Here is a 16,023-nt window from a genome sequence, read left to right as displayed (position 1 = left end):
CTGTTCATTGAAACAAATATGAAATTGTCTTACTCACTATAAGGATCCTGTGATTCCTGGCACCAAGTACTTGCAAAATTTTGCATGTGTGTTTTATAAACTCATATTCCATAGGCATGACTTCAACAGTGAGAACTTAACTAATAATCTACCTACTAAGAATCTCTATTTGACTTGATAAAAACATCATACATCCACATTTCAGTACCGATGTCAACATTTACATGCATCAACTAAAGTAAATAAAACTCTCTCCTATTATGTTCCATATCTCACAGAAAAGCACCAGTATTTGCTCATTTGCCCAGGATATAATCTTGGAACGCAAACATGACTTATTCCTCTCTTCCATCCTCAGTCGTGCCCTGCCAATTTATTATATATGCCATTCTCCATCTCCATTATTATATTTTAGATCAAATTAGCCTTATCTCTTATTCAACTTACTTCAAACTCTAACCTTGCCCCTGTAATCTACTCTCCATTGTAAACACGAAGAAGTCCTTCAAAATTAAAGTAAAATTTATCATTCTTAGGACTATAACAGAGCTTTAAGTTTGAGGTGCATCTTGGACAAAAGACAAGTTACCCAAAATATGAGTTCTGCATTTGAGGGGCTCTTTATTCTTTTATAATTTTCCACTCTAGGGTCTGCTCCTGAGTATTAAGGGAAAGAATGGACTCCATGTCTCTCCTTGACCTGAAAAAAAATGAAGAGGATTCAAGTTAGTAATGCAATGTGGTAAAATTAGTCAGCAACCATGAAGATGCTCTTTTACAACACCACCCAATTTCACCCTTCATCTTTTGTCCTTTTGGGAATCCCAGGACTGGAAAATTTTCACATCTGGATTGGTTTCCCCTTCTGTGTTTTATATCTGATTGCCCTCTTGGGGAACATCATAATCCTTTTTATAATTCAGGCTGAGCCTAGTCTCCATCAGCCCATGTTTTACTTCCTGGCAATGTTGGCCTCCACTGACCTGAGCCTGTCCACTGCTACTATCCCCAAGATGCTGGGAATCTTCTGGTTCAATTTCAGGGAAATACTTTTTGGTGCCTGCCTCACACAGATGTTTATGATTCACCTGTGTACCGGCCTAGAATCTGGGGTACTGACAATCATGGCCATAGACCGCTATGTTGCCATCTGCAATCCCCTGAGATATACCATGATCCTCACCAACAAGGTGGTAGCTATTCTAGGTATAATCATAATAGTGAGATCTTTAATCTTTGTCATCCCTTTCGTGTTTCTTATCTTGCTCTTGTCTTTCTGTGGTGCCCGTATCATTCCCCACACCTACTGTGAGCACATGGGCATTGCCCGTCTTTCCTGTGCCAGTATCAGGGCTAATAATTTGTTTGGGATGGCTGCCTTTTCTGTGGGATTCATTGACCTTATTGTAATTAGTTTCTCCTATGTGAAGATACTATACACAGTGTTCCATTTACCATCATGGAATGACCGATTGAAAGCTCTCAACACCTGTGGCTCCCATGTCTGTGTCATGCTCATCTTCTACTTCCCAGCATTTTTCTCTTTTATGACCCACCGCTTTGGTCATAACATCCCTGGCTATATTCATATATTTCTGGCCAATCTATATATGGTTGTTCCACCTGCACTCAACCCTGTTATCTATGGGGTCAGGACAAAGCAGATCCGGGAGCAAGTCCTAAGAATTCTTAACCCTAAAGATGTTTGATCCTCAGTTCCCCAATCATAATGATATATATTATCTCATTATATATATAAAACTAAAATATATCTATTAGTATATAATAATATTTAATAAAAATTTTTTACAAATTTGTGTTTGGATTGTACTGGAAATATAAATACAGTCCCTGATATAATGTTTCTATTTCAAAACACTGTCCCTTGGGTGCTATTGCATTATTTCTGAGCCATGGCCCTATTGACTTCCTGAACGGACTTGAAAAACCTTCATCAAAGACACTAACCATTGTTGTCTTGCCCTCACCTTATGTCCATGGCATTCTGCTCTGATTCTGGTCATTGATCCTCTTCATGAATGTATTATGTTGCATGTGATTCAACATCATCTTTCAGAAGTAACTAAATTCACCAAAAGTAGCTATAGGTTGAATTGATTAATTAATTGGGAAATGAATGGAAAGATTAGCATTGTTATTCAATTTCTGAAGGACAAATATGGAACTTGAAATCTAGAAGAATGAATCAGTTTACTAAGGAAGGTGAAATACTAAATGGAAACTTTAATCCAGGAGATGTGTGAATGAAAACAAAGTTTATGTTATAAATATGTCAGATAGGGATGCCAAAAAGAAAGTAAGAACTCTGGTAGTGAAAGAACATGTAGATTCTCAAAGACATATATATAAGTTTTGATTAATACCCTTAAGGAGGTCTATGCAACTTTCTTAATGACAATAACTAGAAAGATAACCTAATTTCTTCAGCAAGTAATGTCTAGAATTAATGTTATTCTCCTAAATCTGGCCTCTGGTACTTCGGAGTACTCCCTGGGATATACATACCTCAACAGCTATAGAGGTAAATTTTGAATCCAGTGACATTCCAATAATAAATCAGATTACCTCCAGCCTATATATGAGGATCTTATGTAACACAACCAGTTTTTGTCACCATTATTAAACTATGGCCACTACAACAAATAAGTACAGGACTGTGGTAGCAGGCAAATACAAATGATGATCTCCAAAACTGACTGAAAAGATATAGCCATCCATCATTGTTTGAAGATTGTTTCTCTGGGCCTTAATCCCTTGAAATTTTGACCTTGCCTCATGCATGGGTCCAGCATGTTTCCATAGCCAGAGGGTGCTTTCTGGTTGAGTGTCAGGTGCTTGCATGTAGACACCTCCTAGTGTGTATTATGGAATGGTGAGTGATAAAGGGACAAGTGTGGGGCACTGAAGTTTCTGCTACTGTCTACCTATGTAATGGTCAGATCTTCTCATCCCATTTATTAGCTAGCTCTATATCATTACTAATTCTTCAAGATGGTGGCCTGTCATAATTTCTAAGGGAAGACTTACGGTAGGAGGCCTAGTAGACCAGCATATAATCCCTGCAACTGCATTTGATCCAGAGACTGTAAATAATATTCACATGTTAATCATCTCCCTCTTTACCACCCATTCTAGATTCTTCCCAATTTCAGCCAGCACTTCTGCTCATCTAGGTTGCTTACCTAGTAGGCTAATCTAGAACATTGTCCTTGAGGGATTAAGCCCCTGGTGACCATGCTGTTGTCAAGCTGTGATTGCTACAAATGTCTTTTCACAGTTATCATGGGACATGAAAGAAACAAGACATAATTCAATGAATCTCATAAGCTCTAGCATCCTTCCTACCTCTATTATATAGTATAACCACAATATCATGATCATTTGTTCAGTTATCCTTGTTTATATAACAGCCCTATTCTTGACATACTGGCCCAAAGGCATATGTTACCTCAAATACTTATAGCAGTCTGGTTTTTCATTACCTCCTTTGCTCTGTCAGATGCTCTGAGGCAGGCATGAATATGAATCATTAAGATTTGCATTCTTGCCAGATCCCATTAGGGCAATCTCATGCTTCAGACCCCTTTGCCTCTGATTTTCCAGTCTTACTAATTCCTAGCCTCTAACCTTCCAAGGCATTCACCATTGCCCAGGGTCCATACATATGTTTGTACACAGTGCATTTGTCTCATTACACCAAGTCGATGACCAGATGCACTGCTCAGAATTCTGTCTCTATCCTTCTGGCTCACCCATGATCAAGGCCTTAATGTAGGAAAAGCAGTCCATTTATACCTTTCACATAGTGATCTGGCCCAACCATTTCTAGGCCTGGGTTTTTCCTTCATTAGCCGGGATTTGGGACCCTCCATGAAGTCTTAGGTATGAGGAGATGGAAAGGCATCCATAAAAACTGAGGTAGACAAAATAAGGACTAGGCCAATTATTGTGTAACTTGTGGTTGCTCTGAGGTATCCCAAAATACTATTTTCTTGACAGAATGGACAGTTGGTACGCCTGTACAACTTTATTACTTCTTGCTTCAGACAAATGAAGTTATCCTAGAATGATTCTAGTTCTCTGCTGCATTCGTTGCAGCAGATGCTATGGATCTATCCTGGGACTCTAATATTATGGCTTGCCAGCATGCTATCCAATTTACAACTTGTTCTACCATTAATACCAGGAGAATGACAGTATCTCTCAAATCTTATCATCTAACAAGTAGGGACACTTGAACTTCAGCCTAAACCTTCCTCAGAGTCCTCTTGTCCTTGTTTCCAATCCAAACTGTCAGATGTCAATATTTTCTGGTGAAAGGATTAGACAAAAATTCTCAAGGATGTATATCATGTCTCCAAAATCCAAAGTGTCCTTTTTCCTAGTCATAGCAGTAAAAAGTGTGATGGGTGAGTATGCTCCAAATACCACATGGAAATATAAAAATATCTAATGTGGCAAGCTACTGAATCTTTGCACTATTTGTCTTCCTTCCTGTTGTATGCATGTGACTGATCAGAAATCCTGGATACTTGACACTTTCTGCTTAACCACTCGGATTAACATAATGCTATCAATACAGTGAGTCTGAGGGATATGGCATGTCAAAAGGACCTAAGTCCTTTCTGTCTACATTGTAACAAAGAGTGAAAGTTAACATAGCCTGGGGAAAGCCCTGAATGTGCACTGCTGCCTAGGTCAGTTGAATGAAAACTGCTTTTGCTCTATTTCCTGGATAGGAATTAACAGAAAAGAATACATCAATATCTTCACAGTAAAGACTAGAGACTTCGTTGATCTGTTTCTGTAAAGATTACACATCTGGCATAGTAGTTTTTAATTGAGGCTACTGCTAGGTAAAATTTACTGCAGTCCATCTTTATCTGCCACGGTCTATCTGGATTAGGCAGGTGTTGTAATAGTGAAATTAAATGGTGATGACTTTGGGGACCACTAATCCTTCATCCCTTAAGTCTTTGTGCCATTTTTCAAGGATACAGTATTATTTATGATTTATCATATTGGACATGATAAATCCAGTTTATCATCAGGGAAATGGCATGCATTAATGAGTAGGTTACTACTGCGGACATTTTGGCTCTGACCCACTGAGGAATCCTGAGAGAGTGTATGGAACCTCCCTCATGTTATTCAATTGAGGGTAAGAAAACTGGGATATACCACTCTGATCAGTCATAGCTTGAGGCTGCTCTTGGATCAATAGACTTTATACTCCCTGTTTGCATTGGGCTCAGGAATAGTATGCTTCTGAGACCTGAGGATACACTTTACTGCAGCAGAGATTTGCCATGAATGTGAGAGAAAGCTTCTGCTCTATGAGAGAATGGTGAACACCTAGAATGGAGCACCAGAAGTGTCTGCCATTGGTCAAAAACCCTAAGACTGAATCCCTGACATGCCTCTGAAGCAGCCTTACTCAGCTACTCAACTATAGGCTTAACTATAGGCTCTCCATGGGTTACTGCCTGTCTCTGACAAAATTTTCACATATCTGGGTGATAAAAGAACATTAAGAACAATACAAATATTCTACAAACACCAGTACATGAAGTAAGAAGAATTTTTATGTCAGATTTCCAATACTCTCTGCTTTTTAGCATTAAAATTTCTATTTTTGAAATGATTGAAATAAGGTCATACTTTTTTAAACAAATCAATTTTATTGTTACATGTAAATAAAGCATAAATTCACCCAAAGACATCAATGGTATTCAGTATAATCACATATTTGTGAATTCATCACCACAATCATTCCCAGAGCACTTTCATTATTTGTATAATAATAAACAAAAAACAAACAAACTCATCAACTCTCAATCTCCATGTCTGGCCTGCTGTACATAGGTGCTATTCTTTCTCCTTCTCTCTAGTATATTTGTAATTATATTTTGTAAAATCAGTCTCATATATGTAATATCACCCATACTCATGTCTGCATGAGGTTTTACTATCTTATACAGTCCCATGTTTCAGTTTTTAGCTTTCTTTCTAGTAATATATATGATCTTAGATTTTTCCTTTCAACCACTGCCATCCCCATATAATACCACTGCTAGTTACAGACATCATGATATTCTTTAAACATTTCTATTCATTTCCAAAGATTTACAAATGACCTTTTTACCAATTCTGCACATATTAACTTTCAGCTTTCCATTCTCTACCCTCCTTCTATTTCTTGGTGACCTATATTCTAATTATTAACTCCATGAGTTTACAAAATATATTTACTTCATAATAGCATGATAATATAGTATTTGTCTTTTTGTGTCTGGCTTGCTTCACTCAACATAATGTCCTCCAGGTTCATCCATGTTGTCATATGTTTCATGACTTCATTTCTTATTACCACTGCATAATATTCTTCAAGTGTAGACACAAAAATCTGTTAATTAATTCATCAGTTGATGAATACCTGGGTTGTTTCCAGCTTTTGGCAATTGTGCATAATAGTTCTATGAACATTGGTGTGCAGATGTCTATTCATGTCTCTGCTCTCAGTTCTCATGGGTTTACCTAATAAGAGTATTGCCTGTTCACATGGCAAGTCTATATTTAATTTCCTTAGGAACTGCCAAACACGCCACTACAGTGGCTATACCATTCTATGTTTCTACCAACGGTGAATAAGTATTCCTATCTCTCCACATCCTCTCCAATATTTACAGTTTTCCAAATTTTTATTTTTATTTTTTAATTATCTTTTTTTAAAGTTAATAGATCACACAAAACATTACATTAAAAAACATAAGAGGTTCCCATATACCCGACTCCCCATCCCCCACCCCATTATTTTTATTGTATTTTTTGAAGATAGATAGATCACAAAAAAACTTACATTAAAAAATATAAGAAGTTGCCATATGCTCCCCCAACCCCCTACACCCCCACTTCTCCCACATCTCATTATAATATTGATTGGCATTTTTCCAACTCTTAGTGAAGTTGAACATTTTTTCATGTGTTTCTTCTCATTTGTATTTCTTCTTTGGACTATTGTTTTCCCAAGTCTTCTGCTCAATTTTATATGTAGTATGTCTTTTTACTGTTGAGTTGTATGATCTCTTTGTTTATCAAGGTTATAAATCTTTTATTGGATATATGATTGGAAAATATTTTCTCCCATGGAGTTGGCTACCTTTTCACCCTTTTGACAAAGTAAAAAAGCTGGAAAGTGACAAAAATAGTTGATCACTATGCTCTCTAATCTTTAGGCTTGTACCCCTTTCCACAAGGGTGAGACATGGTTAGAAAAAAATTAATTACAACAAAGTCAACCATATCTTTAACTTACCATGTACTAAGAGAATATATTATGAAGTAAGCAATTAGATAGACTTATCTTATTGGATTTTAGTTTTCAGGGTGCCACAAAAATAGGGTTTCTTAAATACATTTCATTCAAGGGGGATTATTGGCAGTAGATACAACAAAGTCAGGCAGCTGTTCTGTGTGTACTGTTATTTCTACAAATGATCAGTACAGAACAATTAGTTCTATGTACATCTATGAATGTACATTTTTATTAATATTTATTTACAAAAATTCTGTATCCTCCGAGCAGACATTTGATTAATACGTTTCCAGAAAATCAAAACCTGGTACCAACTAGCATTTTGTCTTGAATCTTCCTCCACAAAGGTTTATAAAAATATTCATACTTTTATTTCCTAAGTATATATCCTACCTATTCAAGTGGTATGGGATGAATTAACTCTGAGACCGTCCTTATGTCTTCAGGGACAACAGTGACACTGCCAAGGGATCACAGGAAATTAAAAATGAGAGGAAAGCTTTCCCCCTCAGGTGTAAGAAAATACTGGGCTCCTGACTCCCCACCCTTCAGGGCTAGCAGGGCTATCTTTCCCTGGGGAAGCAGAAGAAAATGAAACTCAAAAATAAACTCTCCTTTCTGAGATCTAGAATGTGGAAGATTAAGATGCACAGAGCCATGAATATTTCTCCTTAGTAAAGATCACTTTATACATCTGGTGAGTCTGATTCCGAGAGAAAATGAAGGCATAAAGCCACCACTATGATACTGGACAACAAGTTAGAGCAGAGTGCGGAAGGACTAGAGAAAAACTTCTTAACCATGAAAGGTGTAGATTTGAAGCATTTAAAGCAGGGGCTGAAAGGGATGGTGGGGAGAGTGATTGAGGAGAGGGATGGCAAAAGACCAGGTGGAGATGACTGTAATAAGGTTGAGCCCAGACTTCTGCACTCAATGGGGAGAACTTTGCCCAGATAGGGATTCAAGGAACAAAACCAGAGTATCAAGTTGAAGATATCCTAAACAACCTTCATTGATACATTATGGAGGCATGAGGAAAGGTGTAGACCTGGAGTGGAAAGAAGGTTGCCAAACACCAAACTTTGGATCATCATTACTTTTAAATCTTCGCTTGCATGCTTTTTAATTCCTTTCTCATTTTCCAAAGGTACTTGGCTTCTCCTTCATCTGTCTTCTTTATTTCTCTTTTCTTCCTTTGTCCTCTCTATCCTAAGATCATTCCCTTCTGTTTTAACTTCTGTTTTCATTTTCCCATCTTCTCTGCATCATCATCTTCTGGACATTTCTGCTTCTTTTGTCCCCTCTCTTCCCACTTTCTTAAACTATCTTTCTCTTATTCAGTCTAGATTCATCCCACTGTGCACAGTGCACTCCAGACCAATAGAGATCACCAGGAGAAATAAGATATGACACCATTTTCCATTCAATAGCTTTCTCTTTCCCTCTCATCATGGTTTGACTCTTCTTACCCTTCTCTTGTAAGACAATAATTTTTTAAAGATTAACACAAATTCCCATCGAGATTCTATATACTCTAATGTGACACCCAGAGAGATAATAGAGAAAAGCCTCTGCACAGGTATGCCTCCTGCAGGCACTAAAAGCAATAATCTTGCAAGTCAGATCACTGGAGAGTGTCCCTTGTGCAATGCCTCTCAGAAATAACAAAATCCCAAGAAGGATGTGCATAGAAAACTTGGAACTATAAGATGGACAGAGAGATCTTATTAACCTGGGCAGAGAAACATAATTGGGAAAAAGAAAACAGAGTGATACAAATACTGGGTTTTAGGAGGAGGAGAGACTGAAAGTACATTTCAAAACCCAAGCCAAGCATCCTGTGGCTAACATGCAACTCTCAACCTGGAATGCTAGTACCACTAGCCTGGTACTGATTATATCTCTCATACTGATATTTAGGTTATGCTTTTTATCTTTGCTTATCTGAAATTTGACCATGACAGCTCTACGTGTACATTGTTTTTATTTATCCTACTAGAAATTTATTGCATTTCTTTAATATGGCTATTGATGTATTCTATGTCTTCTGGAAAGTTCAAGAGCATAATCCATTCAAATATGGCCCCAGCCTCGTTATCTCTCCTCCTCAAACAGAAACTGCACTTAGATACATGATAGGTCTTCTCAATGCGTTCCCTAATGTGCTATACAATCTCCAGTATTTTCCATCCATTTGTTTATTTCTTTTTTTTAAAAAAAGATTTATTTATTTATTTAATTCCCCCCCTTCCCCGGTTGTCTGTTCTCTGTGTCTATTTGCTGCGTCTTGTTTCTTTGTTCACTTCTGTTGTCGTCAGCGGCACGGGAAATGTGGGCGGCACCATTCCTGGGCAGGCTTCACTTTCCTTCGCGCTGGGCGGCTCTCCCTACGGGGCGCACTCCTTGCGCGTGGGGCTCCCCCACACCAGGGACACCCCCGCGTGGCACGGCACTCCTTGCGCGCATCAGCACTGCGCATGGGCCAGCTCCACATGGGTCAAGGAGGCCCAGGGTTTGAACCGCGGACCTCCCATATGGTAGACGGACGCCCTAACCACTGGGCCAAGTCCATTTCCCATTTGTTTATTTCTTCATCGTCAATCCAAATACATTATTCTTATCTCCCCCAAATTTCCTGGCTCTTTCTAACAATCATTACCTGCTATTAAATCCAGTCATTGAGTTCTTACTGGGTTTTTTTTTTCTTATTATTTTTATTGTTGATACACTTTCCAAGTATATCTGGTTCTTTCTCAAATTTTTATAGCTTCTAGTACCCTGAGTAAAATATTAACCCACAATTTTATCATCTTAATTACAATAAGATAAAAAAGATAAGATACATCTAATCAGAATCCAATGTCCTTTCTCTTAACCACACTTTTGTATTTTAGCTTATCAAGTAGTTAAGCAAATAAGAATTTTTTTTTTTATTTTTAGTAAATTTTATTTAGGTAATCTTCTTTGGCCAAATACTTTTCATTTTTTAAAATGTTTAAATTATCTTCTCTTTTTTTTTAAGGTACATAGAATACACAAAATGTTACATTAAAAAATATAAGACCTTCCCATATATCCCCATGCCTCACCCCACCACATACTCTTCCCATATCAACAACCTCTTTGACCAGTGTGGCACATTCATTGCATTTGAGCAGTAAATACATTTTGGAGCACTGCTACACAGCACAGATTATAGTTTACACTGTGGTTTACATTCCCTCCAATTCCATTCAGTGGGTTATGGCAGGATATATAATCCCTGCATCTGTCTCTGCAATATCATTCAAGACAATACCAAGTCCCAAAAATGCCCCTATATCACACCTCTCCTTTCCTCAACCTGTGCTCAGCAATTCCTGTGACCACTGTCTCCACATCAATGATATAATTTCTTCTATTTCTAGAGACACAATAATTCTATAGCAGAATACCAGGAAGTCCACTCTAATCCATATTTTATTCCTCCATCCTGAAGACCCTGAGATGGCAATATCCACTCCATCTCTAAATCAAGAGGGGGCTTAAATCCCACATGGCTGATGGATAGAATTCTCCTGCTTGCAGCTGTAGACTTTCTTGGTTCCTTGGTGTGGTGGTTGACCATCCTCAACTCCCTGTTAGCTGACCTGGGTAAGTCCAACGAACTGGCGAGCAGGTGTTGCAACTCTGCTGAAGATCAGGGTTTAGCTGGAACACGGACAGTCCAGAGATTCAAGTCTCCTGAGCATACACAAACCCCAGCACCAACCACATGTTCAGTAAAAGTCACAGAAGAGTCATGTGTACAGAGGTCACATCTGAGCCCAACTCCATCACACTCAGGAGCACAAGTTCCAAAGTAGGGCCCACTGGCAAGGCACTGAACTCCAGAGTCATCTGTCATGACCATAGGACCCAGGAGTCTCTGTAGCCCTCAGAAGCACCCCCACCAAGGGATGTATCTACTTTGGTTGTCTCTGAGATCCTAATAAGATGTGCAAAGTGTGACCCCTCTGATGACCTCCTGACTCATTTTGAAGTCTCTCAGCCACATAAATTCATTTGTCTTTACCATTTCTCCTTTTTCATTCAAGGTCTTTTTCTAGTTGCATCACCCATTGGTGTTGGTGGTAATCCCTCAACGGCAGGGAGGTTCATCCCCTAGACTAATATCCCGTGCTGGGGGTGGGGGGAAGGTAATGCATTTACATGCTGAATTTAGCTTAGAGAGTGACCACATTTGAACAACATGGAGGCTCTCAGGAGGTAACTCTTAGGTACCCTGCAGCTCTAGGCCTAGTTGAAATTTCAAGAACACAGGCTCATACGCATAGTCATCAGTATCAAGGGCGCATCTTTGGACCATCCTTCGTCACTGGTCTTTGTCCTTGCTTGGGGAATTGTTGCTATTCCACTCCATTAGGGAGTTCCCTGGAATGAGAACTCAGCACTCCCTCAGTTGTCGTGTGAAACTCTACCCACTGTATCAATACCCAACAAATGTCCAAACATATCCATAAACCCTATATGCATGCCCTGGAGAGCTCCCTCCCATTCATACATCCCCTATAAAGGACACCCCACATCAGTGCTCCTCCCAACCCATAGTTGAAACCCTCTGTGATCCAAAACTTCTTCAAAAATGAAGCCTAATATATTGCTAAATTTAATTAATGGTCAAATGAAATAGTAGTAATAGGTTTAAAGATTAGAAATGGAATACAAAATAGTTTGATAAACTAAAATAAAGTAAAAAATAAATTGGGGTAATAAAAAATGAAAATATCATTAAATTTTTTTTGGATGTTTTACTTTTCATCACTGTAGTAGATGTTGCCCTGTATGTACAGTGGCATGGCAATCTCTTCCATTTTTTCCTTAGTGTCATCATCCTTTTTATTATTATTATTATTACATCTTCAAAAATGTTTTAGGTCATTGTAAAGTCATATATAGAATACAGGGGACTCCCATATACCCAACATCATACCCTTTTTCCCCTTCCCCAGCAATGATCTTTTTACATGTGGATGTTACATTTGCTGCTACTGATGTACAGCTATTGAAACATAGCTACCAAACATGGTTCCATTATGGTTTACAATATGGTTTACATTTTAAACTGTATGCTTTTCTAAATTTTTGGTTACATTATGGTGTACATTTTAGACTATGCACTTTTATAAATTTTTGATGAAATTTAAAATAGATTGTATCCATCATTGCAGGATCATGGAGAACACTTCCAATGCCCCCCAGTTAACCCCCCCATCCATCTATTCTATTCCATTCTTCCCCTCCCCTTGGTGCCCACAATGACACCCAAGCTTCACTACTTGAAGGACAAGATTCATAGATTCTTGTAACAATGCTGAGAAAAAATTCTCCAGTACTACCTTCTTTTTTGCTATATATTCTTCAATATAATTTCTTTCACTTCTAGGAAATATGAGTGATTCATTTTTTTAGGTATAGTTATCCATTCTTTATATTTTTGAGTTTATCTTACATTTCTTAAAATCCAGGTAAGAAATGTATTCAATATTATTGACAAATAACTCTAATATCTCAAGTTACTGAAGGCTGAATTCTGCTAGCTATTGTTTTCTGCTCTTTTTAAATTAGTAATTTTTCACTATAAGCCACTCAATTCCTATTGAATGTTATCTATTAAAGTTATTTTAAGTCTGAGAAAAAAAAAAGGCATTTCTCAAGAAAGGATTAAGGCTTGCTTTTTGTTATTTTCTGGGGAACAGCATAATTTTCAATTCCTTTTTGAGCTAAATAAGTGATATGTATTCGGCCTCCAAAGTCACAAAAGAACTAGCCTGATGTTCAACATATACAGGGAAATTTTCCCCCTATCACAATATTTGAAGTTCCAGGTAGTGATATGGGAGAAGTTGAAGGAGTAGGCTTACTGCAGTGTACCCCCTCTAAGTGTGCGGTTCTGGGGTATCTCATGTATGTGCAGATTACCTAATAAACTATTCATGTGTGTGAGCCTTTGTAGTTAGGATTTTTTTTCTTTTTCCTTTTTTTCTCTCTCTCTTTTTTAAAATATTACATTCAAAAGATAAAAGAGGTCCCCATATACCCCTCACCTCCCTTACCCCACTCCTCCCACATCAACAACCTTGTTTTTAATTTTCTTTCTCAGTGCTCTGTGAGGTAATGAAAACTAGAGCTAAAATTCTTGTAATGCCACAAGGGCTCTTGAGTCGAAAGTGAACATCAATGTTGATATAACTCTCTGGGTTTCATGCAATCCGTGGTCAGAAAATTTTAGCCTGCAGGTGAACGTCTTCAAAGCAATCCAATATAGATAGGTATAGATATAAGTACAAGTACAGATACATCTACTGATGGCACAATACAGACAGAGATATAGGTATGATCAGGAGGTTTGTTCTATGTACACAGTCCATCATTCACCTGGATAATCTCACCTTTTACACCCTTTAAAACTTAATGTTTACAAGTTACCACAATTGAAGCTCAAAAATATCTAACAATAAATAAAATTTGATATATATGGATGTCATCGTGTTTTAGAATGCTTTTCTATGCATTTTAATATTTGAACAAATGTTATCTGTGCTTTAGTGTCTTTAACATGTCTCATTTAATTAATAAAACACTTAATTTCTTATGATTCATTGAATGATAATAGAGTAAACCCAAAGATAAATTCACCTGGGAAAAATATCACATGAAACACAGACGAAAGAACAAAGATGGAGAAACATCATTTATTATCCCTTTCTTTTATATATTCAACAAATGTTTGTAGCCATCTCTTGTGCAGTAAACAATGTGCTAGGCACAGGGATATGGGGTGAATGAGGTAGGTTTTGTCCTTACCCATAAGGATCTTATGTGTGAATTATCTAGTCACCAGGGTGAGAGGTAGAATTAATTCCTTTCTCTTCTTCAGCCACTCAGTCATCTACCACACTACAGTCACTGCCAATACTGCCTTATAGCAACAGCTCCCACTCTACTCAAGTCTCTGAGTTCCTCCTGAACTGTTTTGTTAGATCACCCAGTTGGAAGCACTGGCTCTCCCTGCCCCTCAGCCTTCTCTTCCTCCTGGCCATGGGAGCCAACACCACCCTCCTGATCACCATCCACCTGGAGGCCTCTCTGCACGAGCCTATGTACTACCTGCTCAGCCTCCTCTCCCTGCTGGACATCATGCTCTGCCTCACCATCATCCCCAAGGTCCTGGCCATCTTCTGGTTTGACCTCAGGTCCATCAGCTTCTCAGCCTGCTTCCTCCAGATGCTCATCATGAATAACTTCCTGCCTATGGAATTGTGTACCTTCCAGTTCACGCCCTGTGACCGCTATGTGGCCGTCTGCAAGCCTCTGCATTACCCATCCATAATCACCTACCAATTTGTGGCAAAGAGTGTTGTCTTCATCTTTGTCCAGAACATCTTTCTGTCTGCACATGTCCCTATCTTCTCTGCCTGGCTTCATTATTGTGGAAAAAATATAGTTGAGAAATGTATCTGTGCCAACATTTCTGTGTCCAAGTTCTCTTGTGATAATGTTGCCCTCAACGGAATCTACCAGTTAGTTGCGGCATGGATTCTTCTGGGCTCTGACTTCATCCTCATTTTCCTTTCCTATACTTTCATCCTCTGAGCTGTTCTTAAACTCAAAGCAAAAGGGGCAGCCACCAAAGCTCTGAGCACTTCGGCTCACATTTCATTCTCATCCTCTTCTTCATTACTAGCCTGCTAGTTTTTATTTTCACCCATATGGTTAAGAAAAAGGATGCCCCTGATATTCCTGTCTTACTTAATATCCTACACTATGTTATCCCTGCAGCTCTGAACCCTATTGTCTATGGAGTACGAAGCCAGGAGATTAAACAGGGCATTTGGAAATTACTGAGGAGGAATGGGTGACCACAGAAAGTGATTGTGTTTTTCTTTGCTTTTCTGGTTCAGGAATACTCAAAATCAGAAAGGAAAGCAAGGACTGAGAGGAAGATAGAAATACAAATTTTTTTTTTTATGTCTGAGATTTCCAACAGTTTCTTCTTTTCTAATTTTGAAATGATTAAAATAATGTTTGATAACAACTCAATTTTATTGTTACATATTAATAAAGCATAAATCCATCCAAAGAACACCATCAATGATATTCGGTATAACCATTTATTTGTGCATTTATCACTCCAATTATTTCCTGAGCAGTTATTACATTATTCCAATAACAATAAAGAAGAAACAAATAGACCAACAAAACTCATCACCTCTCAACCTCTCAATGCTTCCCCGCCATACACAGCTGCTTTCTTTTTCTTTCTCTCTACTATATTTGTATTTATATTTTATAAAAAGTTCTATATATGCGATATCACCCATATTCATGTTTTACATAATGTTGTACTATCTTATACTGTCCCATGTTACAGTTTTTGGCTTTCCATTAGTAATATACATGACCTTAGACTTTCCTGTTCAAGCACTCTCATACCCATAAAATACCACTGCTAGTTTCTGACACTATGAAATGCTTTAACCATTTCTATTCATTCCAAAGATTTTTTTTTAAACTTTTTCACCAATTCTGTACAGATTAACTCTCAGTTTTCTACTCTTTAACCACAATCTAGTTTCTGGTGACCTCCAAGAGTTTACACAATATGTTTAGTTCTTAATTGCTCAAGCATACAATATGTGTTTTTA

The 16,023-nt window shown here is 38.0% G+C and overlaps 1 protein-coding gene and 1 pseudogene across 1 annotated transcript; both read left to right on the top strand.

The window, feature by feature from the left end:
• Positions 1-767: 767 nt before the first annotated feature.
• Positions 768-1,709, top strand: LOC101417502 (olfactory receptor 52E5-like). Its single transcript, XM_004467809.2, has one exon. The coding sequence runs from the start codon at positions 768-770 to the stop codon at positions 1,707-1,709; it is 942 nt and encodes a 313-aa protein (XP_004467866.2).
• A 745-nt stretch (positions 1,710-2,454) lies between these two features.
• Positions 2,455-15,237, top strand: LOC101417934 (olfactory receptor 56A3-like; annotated as a pseudogene).
• The last annotated feature ends 786 nt before the right edge of the window (positions 15,238-16,023 follow it).

The sequence above is a fragment of the Dasypus novemcinctus genome, chromosome 10 (genome assembly GCF_030445035.2).
Source record: "Dasypus novemcinctus isolate mDasNov1 chromosome 10, mDasNov1.1.hap2, whole genome shotgun sequence".
Taxonomy (NCBI): Eukaryota; Metazoa; Chordata; class Mammalia; order Cingulata; family Dasypodidae; genus Dasypus; species Dasypus novemcinctus.
Note: the sequence above shows the minus strand (reverse complement) of the source record. Positions and strands in the feature narration are given on the sequence as shown.